This window comes from Nyctibius grandis, chromosome 2 (assembly GCF_013368605.1).
Source record: "Nyctibius grandis isolate bNycGra1 chromosome 2, bNycGra1.pri, whole genome shotgun sequence".
NCBI classification, from domain to species: Eukaryota; Metazoa; Chordata; class Aves; order Nyctibiiformes; family Nyctibiidae; genus Nyctibius; species Nyctibius grandis.
In genome coordinates, this window is record NC_090659.1 from 66,488,204 (window position 1) to 66,503,395 (window position 15,192).

Sequence of the window (15,192 nt, forward strand, 5' to 3'; positions counted from 1 at the left end):
TAATATGGAACCTTTAGCGTTTCAAAAATGCAAATGATGTTTATTTGTTGCTCATAAGTAATTCATGGACCCAACAATATTCAACAAAACTTCTTCATTTTTAACAGATTTCTTAATGAGTATCATTTTACAGAAAACCACCAACAAATAAATATATGAAAACAATTGCTTTTGACTTCACAATGGTTAAACACGTTAAATAATTCATTAAATTGTGCTTTACATCAATGAAAATCTCTAGGTCTACAAACTATCTTTTAAATAGGAGTCAAAGTAGATATGATTACTCACAATACAATCTCTTAGTAGCAGAGTTCACACACATTATGGCACATAAACAGAAGGAAAATTCCTAAAGAATAAAGTAATTTACAGCCTATTAATTTACCCTTTCATCTTAAATATGGCAACAGATGGGAACTCTTGATTTATTTTTTTTCACTTCCAACATTTTTTTGAAATTACAGAGCTAGTGATATGGCCGAGAAGAAAGCCAAGGACATTGTAGGCTATGGAACCCATTTCCCTTCACAAAATATCAACTAACAAAGTATTACAAGAACCAAACTGAAAGAAGTGTTTCAGTGCAAACTGGGTACCTTTTCTGAGTGTGGTTTTGCCACATGTAGGCTCCAGCAGAATGATTTTATTGTGATTGTTCATCTCATACACAGTAGTCTCCACCAGCCTGGAAACAAGATATTCCTTATCCCAGACCAAAAAAGAATAATTCCACATATATCAGGGGAATAGCAATGGAGGGGGAAAAAAAAAAAAGTGTCAGTGACATAACAGGTTTTATAACATCAGTGCTCACAACTGATACAAGGCTGCAAGTGGGAAACAAGCACCCACTAATGCAGAAGGAAGCATATGTTAATGAGAAGGCCAACTTGAGAAACCTCCCGGTTTAGCAGTAGAAGTCAACTCCGAAATACCTCCAGAGGCAAAGGTGGCATGACCTGCCATTTGGTTTGGTTGAATGAATACACTGCAGTTAGGAAGTTTGGCTCTGGATCTGACTTCCATCACTTTTTCGCTCTGTACTTGTGTTTTTAGTGAACAGCAAATAACTACCACATATTGGGTAGAAGCCCTAGGAAGGCTATCGCTGCCTCATTGTTAACACAACTGCAGTGAAGAATACCTAACATCAGACACAGTGGGTTTTTTCTTTCCCTGTGGTGAAAAAGCTTTTGATTGTTAGCACTGGTGAGTGAGGAGGAGAGGACAAATTTTCATTCCTTAATAAAGTATGGCCCATAGGCAATAGGCCAAGTTCTTGGACTAGACATCAAATTAGCAGGAACAAGTTTTAACAACACAGCATGTTTCTCTGTCTGCTCCAAGCCTACAGTGAATTATAACTGGAAAAGGCAGCCAGTGCTGAGGATGTGATGGGAGAGATTAGCAAGTACATCTCCATTACAAAAGAATGAGATTTGTTTCAGCACCACAGTAGCAGAAGCCAAATTGCCTTGTTTAAGCAACAAAATAATGCCAGGAAGATGGACAGAAATCCTATAGCGTTGTTGCTCATGAAGGTTTCGAAAGGAACAGACTGCATTCCAATCTTCCATAAGCCAGTGTAATTACACAGAAGTCTGTGCTGTCAGAGCAATGAAAACCTGGAATAACAGAGATATGAACCAGGGCCTTTATTTTGCTTTTGTGCTACATTATTTCAGGCGCAGCATCCAAGAGGAAAAAAAGCTGCAAGCCTGTGTCTTAGAAGTCAGCCTGAAAGTATTTCCAAACTGCTTTATTTTTCACATGCCAGGAAATTCTGCTAAGAAAAACAGTATTGTTGGCGCAGTGAGTTTGCTAGATCTACCGCTGAAGCTGGGGAAGGAGGTGCTGGGTCCTTCAATCCCAGAGGCTCTGGGTAAGATCTCAGCTGCTGGCTGCCCCCTGCTCAACCGCTCCTGCCCAACCAGGGCTATCTGCTACAGAGGCTCAGGGGGAAAAAACCCAACAAACCAACTTCAGTGTTAGCTAAATCCCAAGCGTTAAGGCAAATCCCGTTAACAGAGATGCCACAGCACATTAGCAGCTCTTCAGGACCCTAATCTTGTCTCCTGGGAAATGACTGACAAGAAGGTTAGGCATTGCATTAAGGTATTGCCAAACTATTAAAACTAATGTAAACTGCCCAAAGACTGCTTCGATTTTCCTCATTAGGCTTTGTTTTGTGTTAGGCAGAAGGAATAGTCTGGAGCAGAAGGAATAGTCTGGAGAAGGGTTGGTGTGCTTAGGCAGCTGAAACTGATACTTACAGTCACTGGTGAGGCTGCAGGGAACAATTTCTGAGCTCTCTCTCCTCTCCCCTGAAAAGATAACACTGCATTTTCTAAATGAAAAACGAGGCCCCCATTACCGTGAGTGGCACAGAGAGGTGGCCTGCTGGGGAAAGAGGCAGGGATGCAAGGAAGGGGACCCTGTTTTTGTGCTCGGGAGGAAAAAGAAGGGGTGCTTTACAACAAAAGATGGGCTGGGACTGATTCTACTTCCTTACTAATCTTCCTCAATGTGAATTTGGCCTTGCATCTTTCCTCCCACAAGTCTGGCTTCTCTCCTGCACAGCCCTGGCTCCTGCCAACCCTGCCTCTCCCATGTGCCCTGCACCTCTGCCCACATCGCCTCTGCCTCTGCCGGGGGTCTTTCGGGGTCCCCCCAGCACCCACAGCCCCCTGTGCTTATGGGAACAAGGAGTGCACCTGCAAATCCTGGATGTGGCATATCAAGTGCCAAAGGCATCCTTCCCCTCGTGTGCTGCGGGGTCTGCAGCACAGGAGGAGATGTAGCAATGGGCTTGGGAATGGCGAGATGCAACAGCTCCCCATCGTCCCTGTGTCACCAGCCAGAAAGCTCCTTCCCCCCACAGGGCCAGGGCCAGCCCAGCCTGAAGCCACGGTGCCAGCGTGTAAGATGGCAGCTTGCTGCAAATTACCTGCACCATGCTAAAGGTGCAATAATACCAGTCAGGCTTAGCTCTTCATGGCCTTGCTGTCCTGCAGCCATGAAGAGCAAGCTTCAGTCCTAGACTGCAAACATTTCAATTTAAAGCTCTGAAGGTAGGTGTCCACACGTGAGTGAGGTGTCTGAGAGCCTCTTCCAGGTGATGGGGATCCAAGTGGTACCATCCAGGGAGTCCAGAGAGCTCCTCATTCTTCTCTAAGGCAGACATGCCACGTTCAGGCAGGAGAATAATGATCTGCAGTCCCACATTCTCCCTTCTGAACACAGAGGTGGGAGGAGATGCACATGATCCACCAGTGGAACAGGTATTAGGGACCAAAAACCAGTGCTACTCACCCCAAAAGCAGCACATTGACAATCAGGCATAAAGCAGCATATTGCTAAAAAAATACATTGATAATGAGGCATCATCCCAGTAGCCCTCTTCACTTCTTAATAGCCATTACGATATTCCACGTTTAATGTATTATTGTATGCATTAACTCTCAAGAGGATCATTAGATCATATTTTTGGTACTGTGCATAGATAAGTAGCAACAGCATTGTTGGAAGAAAAGATAAAGCTTGCATGAAAAAAAAAGGCTTGGAAATGAAGGGACAAATTTTCAAATTCAGCCTCTTTTTTCTGTAACACATTATTTTTTTACTGACTGGATAAAAACCTTGAATTTTGAAAATGAATGGGAAATGTGCATCCACATTAGGTACTCCAGTATCTCTAATTAGCAAATCTGTAAGGTAAAAGCCATTCACGCATGCAATAATATACTTTCAGCATCTTGAATTTAGCAGCCACATTGAGGCACTTAGAGAAATTTCCTCCTAATGCTTTACATTTATGCTAGAAGAAGAAGGAAAAAACCTCTCTCAAAAGATCTATGGTGCACAGGACCCTCTTTTTAAAATTTCACTATTATGAATGGAACAACATAAAATATTGGAATAAATAGATGCAGTTTAGCCATAAGAAAGTAACACATGAAGAACCCATTGAATCTTTTTCACAAGAAAGAATAACATACAGATCTCTCATCATGAAAACAATAAATTTACAAAGAATCTTCATACAGAGTAATAAATATCAAGACTTTCCACATATCTATTATGTATCCTATAAAAACAAAATCTGATTTTTTTCTAGCCACTACCATAGTTAGAGAGAAAACCAATTTAAATTGTATTCACTTGGCATCAATGTATTTTAACAGACAATATCATAAACCTGCCTACCTTCACAGACAATATATCTCCAGGCTTTTACAGCAAATCTGGAAAATGTCACACTAATATTTAAGCTTTTCCTGCTCTCTCTTTCCTCTTCCCTGCAGTTTGCTTGGCCGCTCTTCACCTTTCGTGAATGTGAAGGTTGATTTCATTGCCTCCAGCCAGATAATCTCCGCGATGTGTACCCAGCTGCCACGTTCTCAAGTCTTCCCCTTCACCACACGCACTCAGAAAGATGGCTGTTACCTGTCTGGGTTCGGTACTCTCAACATCTGTGGAGAAATAAACTAACCCCTCCATCACTTCCCTTATAAATCATCTCTGATTGCTGGCTAACAGAACAGAACAAGCGATGCACCAGTCCCACATCTCCTAGGTCTTTTTTAATTACCTCAGCAAATTCTTCCCTTAATCAAAACACAGCATGTAGAAGTTTGAAGGGCAATGCGCTTTTCTCCATTTCATTCACTAGAAAGCTACACACTACTGTTGCAAAAGACAGTATAAAATAAACCAGCTCTCAGAGGAACCAGACCAGGTATTTTTCCCCAATTTTCCATTCATGTCTGCACAAGTTTTGGTAGCTTAGATTGTATAGGGTACATCTGTTAACACAAAGGATATAGCTCTCTCTTCAACCCATCCTCATAGCTTAGGGCTTTGAAGGATGTATTTTTGGACAGGAATCTATTCTACTGCTATTTAATAACACTAATCAATGCCTATTGAGAAAAAAATACATTCTCTTCACTGGCAGAAACCAAGAAAAACCGAGACAAGAAGGGGTAGTTTTCAGACGTGGTCTCATTTACCAAAGCGGTAGGCCTTCCTTGTCTAATTCCCAGGTAGCCAAGTTGCACAATATCTCTGATCCTCTCATCAGTTAGTCAAGATGGAGGAGCATCACCACCTTGCGACCTGACTATTATAATCTTCAGTAACAGCTACTTCTGCTGCCTCTTCCCTTGGCCACTGGTGAGCTCTATGCTCCCTCAGCAGCCGCCGCTCCTCTCGCCTCTTTAGTCGGTTCTTCTGATGTTCCTCTTGCTTGGAGTACTGGAAGCGTTGCAGGAAGAGGTCCTTCGCGTATTCATACAGCTGCACATCCAAGAAATTCAGCTCCTCTATCCGTTGCCGCACATCCTCACCAATGTCCACATTGGAGGCCCGCGTAACGTTGAATTGGGTGAATGGGGAAATGAATTTCAGGTTGAATGTCCTCTCAAAGAGATACTGCGTTTTCCTCTGAAATTCTGTGAGCCCGAAGAAGGCCATATTTTTCAAATTGTTCTTGGCGCTTTGGAGAAGAATCACATTTCTTTCACTCTCATTCATAAAAGTCAAGTTGTAGCACCCCACGAGGCTGAGGTCTGCTAGCATGCGTACCTGGCGGTTGTTGGCCAAGTTATAGCTACAATCCATGAATTCCTGTAAACTGACTCCAGACCAGTCGTCTCCTTCATAACAGGTAGGCAGCTCGTCTGGTGTTGGGCTTCTTCCATCGCACATATGAAGGGAAGTTTTCCATGTCGCACCCCTCTGGACATGCTTCCATTCACTCAAGTACCGTGACACTGGATCCCTCAGCATCGTGATGTAATAGAAGTTCCTGAAACATATCATTAAACACAGTTTTAAGATTCAGTGGATTTCACTTTTTTATTCTCCAATAAAATGATTACCAGCCACCGCCACCACCCTTTCACTTTTTCCGGTGTGATGTAACCACTTTATGTGACTACTACTGAGATAGTAAAAAGCTTAAAGCTTCATAAATACTGTGAATAAAATACAAGGTAAATTGGCACAAAGAGTGAGAGATGAAAGGAAATAAGCAGCTATCAGAGAAACGGAATTACTTTGACCTATCAACTGTCCAGTAGCAGTTACTTTATGTAGAAGCAAATTAACTGGAGTGTACTCCCCTCTACTTTGAAATGCTAACCTTCAGTAATATCAGAAACAGTGGGAAAAGAGATTTATATAATCTTGCTGCTTCTCTTCTGGACTGAGACATGCATGTCTCACGAGATGCACAAGATGATAATCCGTACAGCGCTTGGTCAGAATATAAGAGAAGCATGAGCAATTTCACGTGGATGCTTCAAGTGCTAAAAATAACACCACGTGGAAGACTGGCATGAGCCACCTACTTAAGAAGAACCCTATTATTAAATGGGTTGGAGTGCAGATAATGAGAGACCCAAAATCCACTCATTTGACTTAATTTTAGACAAGTGCTTGATTGAAATTAGTTATAATTGTGTAATACAAAAGCATTTGTTGATATAAGGATTATCATTATTCAGCCTCACCTGTCAAGAATAAAAAGAGACACCAAGAAATATTGATTTGAAACATAGCAAATAACTGCAGAACTCACATTGTCAGTTCATCTTTTAGTTACTGAATTCAGTTTGTACATCTATTTATGGCAATCTGAAATGGACTGCAATAGAGTATGCTTTAAGCAGGCTTTCACAGATCGAGGTTTTTTACTGAGATATGTTTTATTCAATAACAACTCACCTGAATTACAGGGTGATATCATAAAGACAAAGCAAAACCAAAATACTTATGATTTCTGTCAGCTAGAATAACGAGCAGAAGATTCATGACAAAAATTAACACACGGTCTGGTACAAAAATAGGCTCGTGAGCTTGCATGACTCACCTGACTGCAGACAATACCTTAATGAATCATGAGCCCTAAGATTTCATAAGAAAAGTCTGATCTCCGTACTCTTTCTTGAGCCTAGTGAACAATGAAGCAAGTAAGCAGGAGGCAAGCTTGCTGCAGACATGTTACCCTGTAAACAAACCAACACTTTGTGAGGGCCAGCTCATACAAGAGCTAACTCTAGTTAAATGAAAAATCTCGAAATTGCTAACAATCTCCAAGACAATTACCTTTCTTTTTCAGATATCACCCATTTTCTGCCACTAAAGATTCCCTGTAGCTTCTCCATAAATCTCAGGTTTGTTATAAAAAAAGGTATTTCCCCACACATTCCTAAAAATGCAGATATTTTCCCCACTGCAAACAAAGAAAAAAGGAAACAGGGCTGAATGCTTTGTCTTTATTCTTTCTGAGTTCTCCACCTAGAGGATCTAGACTATATTTTCTGGAAGAAGGTTATGAGGCCCTGCTGCAGGGTCATTTCTTGACCCAGAAATACTATCTAATGGAAACAGCTGTTTCATGGATTATTTCACAGCAGAAGGGTTACAGGTGGAAGGATATAAACTAGGAGGTACCATAGAACATAGAATCATTTTGGTTGGAAAGGACCTTTAAGATCATCAAGTCCCACAGTTAACCTAACACTGCCAAGTCCACCAATAAACCATGTCCCTAAGTGCCACATCTACATGTCTTTTAAATACCGCCAAGGATGAAGACTCAACCACTTCCCTGGGCAGCCTGTTCCAATGTTTGATAACCCTTTTGGTGAAGAAATTTTTCCTGATATCCAATCTAAACCTCCCCCGGCACAACTTGAGGCCATTTCCTCTCGTCCTATCGCTTGTTCCTTGGGAGAAGAGACTAACACTATGGATGTATTTTCATTATCACTTGCATTGGGAGCCATGATTTGTGTTAGCATCAGATGATACTCTGAAGGATGACATTTCCAAAATAATTCAGGGCTTGAGTTTTCTGGCTTCCACTCACACATGACCAAACTGAACTTTAGCTGTTTTGATCCACTTCAGTTACTTACACAGCCCACATCAATAGTGAACTCAAGGATCACACAACCATTCATAGACAGATATTTCTAAAATCCCTCTTCACTACTGCTGCAGAGCAGGAAGGACCTGAAATCCTCCTGTGTGCTCTGCAGTGTAGCTCCACTCTGAAAGCACTGTCTTTAAGCACTTCAAGCACAGCTTTCCTGTCTCAGATTGGATGCTCATCTTATCTTGTCTCTACCTTGCACGTATGAGAGCACATTAAGAATTGCTTTCCAACTAACAGGACAAAAAGTGGACACATTTTAGTAGTGTTTTGCAGATAAAGAAGCCCAACTCTCAAACACCCGTCAGCTCTGAGTGTAAGACCTGCTGTTGCAACATCCAGCAGGCACTGATAGGGTTGTAACAGAAAATGATTGAAGTGCCAAGGGAGCAGAAATGAAAAACAATGGACAAAGATTCAGAGGCAGTTGCCAGCATCTACATTGACAGAGACGTGGTGTTGGCTTAGTCCTTGTATTGCTGCTCCTCCCCTCTTCTGATAATTTGGGATGTTGATATGTGGTAACAGATGGGTTTAAAAGTTGCTCTTGACAATTATTTATACCTCTAATAATATTTCTGTTTTTCCTCACCCATCTCCAGCAGTCTCACTCAGGCATGACTCAGAGCAACAACAATTAACAAAAACGCCTCCTTTGCATCAATCATTTCCATTTCATCCCTGGATATGTAAATTTGTTCAATGTGCAATAAACAGGAGTACGAAGCAAATGCAGGGAAATGAGAACAGCACATCTTTGTATAACATCTGCAGCTTCCCTTATGCAGAGTGGGTGAGAAACTTTCGCCAGTCTGTTGCTGCTCCTCCTTGTGACTACCTGACTTCTGCATCTGTTTTTGCTATCCTGATTAATTCGCTTCTGGTTTGTGCATCTTTCGGAGTGTTGCCTTCTTGTGTTATCAGCTGAATGGCTGCTTCATCTGGTAGAGAACCTTTAACAGCAGCCTGATACACATTTAGTTTCCGAGGCACTAATAACTAAGATTGCAGCCATCCCTGCCACATTCACAGTTTACAAGCTTCTGTTTAACCTTGTGTTTGTGACTCTCCATCACCCTTTTAGCCAATCTGAGGTTGAAAGACCTTAAGATTTCTTCCACTTGATCCTGGGCACTGTCCAGATGACACTGATACAACGCTACACAGAGGACTGGGGGATGCTGCGCAGCAGTCATGGCACAAATTTTTCTTTCAGGGAAAAGGATGTCATGTCTCTGGAATAATGATATAAGTAAAAATACATAGGTCTTGCACATTTGTTTCAGTTGGAAAATTATAAAAATTGTCTTAGGAAATGTTGACATTCATGGATTAAATATAGCAGCATTTCAAAGCTCTCAGTGCCTAATACACAGTGTTCAATCACACTAGGAATGGCTGAGGAGTCAGCTCATAATCAAAACAAGAAGAAGTTCATAAAAACATGAAACTGGGGATGGCCTTCAGTCTCCCTTTTCTTCTCTGTTCAGTAAAAGAGCATCAAGTCAGCTATATATATACTGAACATGCCTGAGCCACCCTGAATACAGACGTGCACTTGTTCTCGCCGGTGTAAACGACCCCCTTGCGTCGCCCATGCTCGTGCTTACGCGGCTATGTTAAGCTCCACAGCTACCCACTGCGGGAAATACTCAACAAAGAGTTAAATAACAACTTCTGTTACCCTGTTTGACAAAGCAAACTCATCACAGGCTTACTGGCTTCATTTCAATGGACTCCCATCATCGATTACTCTAACTGCTGTCACAGACAGCCTCAGTGCTTAAAGGCTAGCCAAGCAGAATATGCTGGCATGTCAGTGAGAAGAAGTTTTACACAAAACATTCCAAATTAGTGAAAACCCATACAAATTATATCTATACCTATATCTATATCTGTGTGCGTGTGTAAAAATTTACATGGGAATCTGGCCATAAGCTGCAGTTGTCAATGAAAGAAAAATCATAGTAAATGTATAGTGTGTATTTGCCGATGTATCTTGTGACTGTCTATATAAACATGTAGACATGTATGAACATGATTACATATCTACATGTCTACAGATTACATTTCAAACAACACCAGCCCACTAGTCACAACGTTACCTCCTCCTGAAAGGAAAGTTCATACAACTTCCTCAGATTAAACAATCTCCTTTTGAGCATAACGTACCGAAATTAATGGGTTATCAAAGTCACCACTATGGGATGGTTGATTTTTTGGACAGGTGCTAAGCACCAGGATGGTCAGGGCAAGGGTCTGACGATCCACGCAAGGGCCCAAACAAGCACCGGTGTGAAGCATGGGCTGCATGCTAGTGTTAAAAAGCACTTGGGAATTCATAAGGCTGTAGTCCCACCAGCATGAAATCCAGTCTCTTCATTAGCATTAGGCAAAGAAAACCATTAATTAATAGAACAGCTAAAACGAGCTTTTAGTTGTAACCTAAGAGCCTGTACTTATTTCACATTATAAGGGATTTTAATATAAATACTCTAATCTTACATTAATCCTTCAATAGTATTGCTCTGGTTTAGAAATTAATTTCAGAGGAGCAGACTCGGATGTTAGTGGAGGTGATCCCAAACCAGGGCATTTTGCCTCTTCTGTCGCCATGGAACAGATATCCCAGCTGAGGGACATTTACTAAATACAGGAAGGATCGCCGCACATCGAGAACAAAAACATCCTGTAGGGCCTCCTGAGGAAGAAGGATGAATGGCATCTTCTCTGTCGCTCCTGCTCTCACATGGAGCAGCTGGTGCAAGGGTAGCTCACGCAGCACTCTTGGGGGCTCAGAGAGGAGAAAAAACAAGCTACTCCCTCTTCTTTCAAAGCGTGAGGCAGGACCTTACAGGGAGTGATGAGCTGCTTAAAAGGAAAACAGGGCACTCACAGCAGCTGATGCAGAGACGGAAGAGTATTTGAGGTGGAGAAAAAGATTCACTGGAGAATATTTTGGAAGACACTAACACACAGAAGAAAGAAGAACCAAAACGACTGAAGAACCCAGGTGCATCATAAAACCATGCACTTTCTGGTTCTTCCTGGTAGCATGGAAAATAAAAGCCCTGGCCAAGTGTATGACTCGAGACAAGAAGTGAGCAGCTTTAATCCTGGAAGTAAGTGCGCTCCTGTGGAAAGGTCTGAAATACCCAGCAAAAGCAAGCCTGGCAGCACACTTCTGCTAACATCAGAGGTCGTGGCAAGATGAGATCCTTCTCGTTGAGAAGGATCTGCATTATGTGAAAAGAGCCTTACACTTCCCAGTTTTATCCAGAAGTCCCCACTCTCAGAGGCAATAACAGAGTTAACCACTGATCAGCAACCTCTCTTCAGGCAAAGTATTGTAAGTATGGGTAACAGTGAAGGGAAGATGATAAACAGATGAAATAAAAACACTGATAATGCAATACATGAACAATTAGGGAATAAGAGCATGCAACAAGGATGGTGGGGGGAGGCAGCCAGTGAGAAAACACTGTTGGGCTGATCTGAACTGGTCAAGTCATCCTAGCGTAATGCAGATGTATCAGCTCATGGCTGGCAGCATTACTGTGCAGAGTGTCACTGCCTCTCTGCTGTGCTTAATTTACAGATAACCTGCCCAATGTACAAGAACCGACTGTATACTTCTTATTCAGAACAACAGTACTGTAGAGGGAAAGCTATGAAACAGTGCACAAATTATATGCATGTCCATCTGGCTGCAGGAAGCATCATACAGCTTATCCACCAAGCCAGATAAACACCAGCTAGCCCACAAACTTTTGCAAAGATCACGTAGCAACAGCACATAGGTTTCTTACGCTTAGCATCTGTCACAGGATGCTAGACCACTGTGATGGGAATGGTTTTCTATGACATCCTTTATGAAAGTTTGAGAGCTTAATATTATTAGCTGTTCTCTTGGGCTTTCATGGGTTTCTTTACAAGACTTTTACTGAAAGAACAGCAGTCACCATTAATAAGTCAACATTTATCCAGTCTTATCACACACATCACCCATCCAGCATGCAGGAAAAACACTTAATTGGATGTTTTTTTCAGACAATCTCAGCACCCACCACTTCTGCTGTTTTTAACTGCGATGTTGGCTCTGTGCTTACTCAAAGCAGTGGCTGTAGTGTCCTATAGACACTCAGTTACTCCACATTAAAGGAGAACTTGCCACTGACTTCAGGAGAGTTAAATAGAAAAATTATAACCTGCACTTTGAGGTACAAAATTGTTAAATTTTATATATGTGTCATTATTCCTCTGGAATTTTGACCCATGGCTTTGAATCCAATCAGAGAAACAAACTGGCCACTGTTTCCTATTTCCAAATTGGCCACAAGCTTCTGTTGGTTAACTACACCTTTTGCTATCCCAGTGACATAAAATGCAGCTAAATCTGTAGGACATGCCTACTCAGAGAAGGGACTAGATACTAATTCCAGGGTAAGACATCTAAATGCAGTGGTCTACATAGAAGCTACAGGTCTAAGCAAGCTCTGAAGCCAGTGGGGAGCTGCTCAACATAGGCAGTGGTGTATGTTTGGAGGGTGACACAGCTGGCCAAAGGTAGGTGCCAGCTCTGGCATGAGCTGTATCACTTCAGAGGCTCCCTATGCATTGCACTGTGTACCTTGACCACAACGGGAGCTTAGATACCTGCTAACTTGGAGATGTCTACATTGTAGGCACCTACATACAGGTGTTTCCACCTGAAGGTGAACTCCATGCCTGGAGTCAAAGCCTCCCTTCCTGCACAGACGTACTCACAGAGCGCAAGCTTCAGGCCAACCTCGAAAACTAACCAGGGATGCAATATTTTGTGACGAGTGAGAAGTCACTACAGAGAACCTCCATTTCATGACTTTTTGTACGTATGATATACATACATCAGTCACATTAGGATATCTCTTTCTAAGCATGTTTTTAGAGCTGGAGCATTCCCAAAGTAAACAGAAGTTAAGTCAGTTGTTTATTATTTCACACAAATCTCCGAACCAGCAGTTAGAAAACCAGCCTACCATAGTTTTGTTGTCCTTGCTGATGTATCAGTATATCAGTGAGACAGGGGGAGGGTTTGGAGTCAGGCAGCTAGGATTTCTGTTCTGGAAAGCGAAGGCGGTTGCTCAGGAAGTTACTTGTGATGACACAGTCTGTTACAGGCAAGAGAAATTTGGTGTTTGGGCATTGGGAAGCACTTAAAAAATGGGAAACCTCATGTTTCGTTGCATGTTAGCAGAGATGTTCCCTGTCACCAACTTCAGTTTCTTTTACATTAAACTGTTGCTTTAGGACTCATAGTAAAAGTCCTGTTTTTTTTCTGTTTAGAAATTGCAAGCTCTTTCTTTTTTCCTAAATATCCTCTGAAATAACAAATTAAATTCTGTATCCATACTATCGGAAAAACCTCAGGAAAGCTTTACGGCACTATTTTATTTTTTTGCATGGCTGTTGATCAGAAGATTAGTGTCCCACACCTGATTAAAGAATGACAGATGACAGAGTGTCTTTAGAGATCCCTCACTCTCTGACATTGAACAACTTTTAACAGCAGCGATTTAGGATAATCCAGAAGAATAGAAGAAAGAGAGTGAACCTGTGCCAACACAAATGCTGAATGTACATTAGGAATTCTTCCACCTAAAGAGTCTAATTTTCCTTGAAGTGAAGCTAGGGCAAATTCAATAGTGGTGTAGAGCTATGCGAAGACAGAAGAGTGAGATACTAGGTAAGCTATTTGAACACAGTACTGGTTTAGATTTATATTATATAGACAAAGGATTACTTTCAAAATCCAGCACTACATCTGTTCCGCAAACAATGGAAACACATTTGTGGAGACTCTAATTATTTTTTTTTTCTTAAATACTTTAGGAGTGAAGACAACTGGCCTGGGACTATGGAAACCGACAACTTTCTTTTAAAACAAGGTAGACTTTTGGAGTTAGGACCTGTGATTTTGTACTTAAAGTAATGAATAACTATTAAAATAATAATCACATTTTCTACATATCACATTGCCACACACCCTTCAAAATCATTAGTGAAAATGGATCTCAGGACCTACTGCTGCAAAAGGAAACTGGGAGGGCTGAGACTTTTTTCTTGACATAGGCAAATATAAATTTGTGAGGATGCAGATTTTAATGAAGTATTTCCAAGACATGTCTAAGATGTTAGGTGGGGACCAAACAGCTGCCTTCCAGTACCTAAGAGGAGGTCAGTGAGAAGATGGAACCAGGCACTTCACTGACATGCATGGTGGGATAATGAGAGACAACGGTCATAAATTGAAAAAGAGGAGGATACATGGAAAATAATTTTCACTATGATAATAATTAAGCATTGGGAAAGCTTTGCCCAAAGAAGCTGTGTGCCCTCCATCCTTGGAGGTTTTGAAGACCCAACTGGACAGAACTCTGAGCAAACCCATCAGCGCTCAGTGGTGACCCTGCTCTGAGCAGGGAGTTGGACTAGAGACCTGCTGAGGTCCCTTCCTGCCCCAGGGGTTCTGCGATTCTGCGTGACAGTGCACAGACTTCTGTCATCAAACGTACAGTCATGTCAGAACACACATCAAACCAGAACCAACTTGCCAACTAGATCATACCTGTTCTCCTTTGCTCTTTCCTGGTTACCCTAGGAGGAGTACAGGGAATGGGCTTTGCCTTTTATGAGATGATTGGGGTTCTTTTGTATATGATTTTAACTAGGGCTATAACACTCTGAATAAGCACAGCCTGAAATATTGAGCAACTTCATGAATATTTATTTCAATGATACTTTGTTCAATATAGAGTCTCTAGAAATTGGAGAGGACAGTGCAGCAACTACATGTCCCTAAAGAAATTAATTCTGTTCACAGCTATCAAGTATGGATCTTGAACAGCTTCTAGACTAACGAAATTACGTAGCTACCCATGGCTTTAATTCCAGTATTTTAGAAAAGAACACAAATAGCATATGAATATATGTGAGCTTTCTGAGCTAATATATGTTTTTCCTGTGTGTTGCCTTTAGGAGTTAGGCATAAATTTTCAAACACAGATCATAAAGTTAGGCATATAAAACTATATTTAAACATGTAGGCAAACTCAGCCTCATTGTCAGTGAAGAAAATACACAGTAGTAGGAGCTAAGGATGTTCAGTTACCCAGAAAACATGGTCTGATGAGTTATTTAGCAAAAGGAAGCTTCCAGAGCCATGACAGTGCCCTTCCCTGCCAGCACAGATAATAACACTCTATTAT

General features: G+C 41.5%; 1 protein-coding gene across 1 annotated transcript in view; it reads right to left on the reverse strand.

The window, feature by feature from the left end:
* Positions 1-5,106: 5,106 nt before the first annotated feature.
* HS6ST3 (heparan sulfate 6-O-sulfotransferase 3) overlaps positions 5,107-15,192 on the reverse strand; it is a 340,497-nt gene continuing 330,411 nt past the window's right edge. The window contains exon 2 of the mRNA XM_068395175.1: positions 5,107-5,812. Coding sequence (XP_068251276.1) covers positions 5,107-5,812 — 706 coding nt within the window. The remainder of the gene's footprint in view (positions 5,813-15,192) is intronic.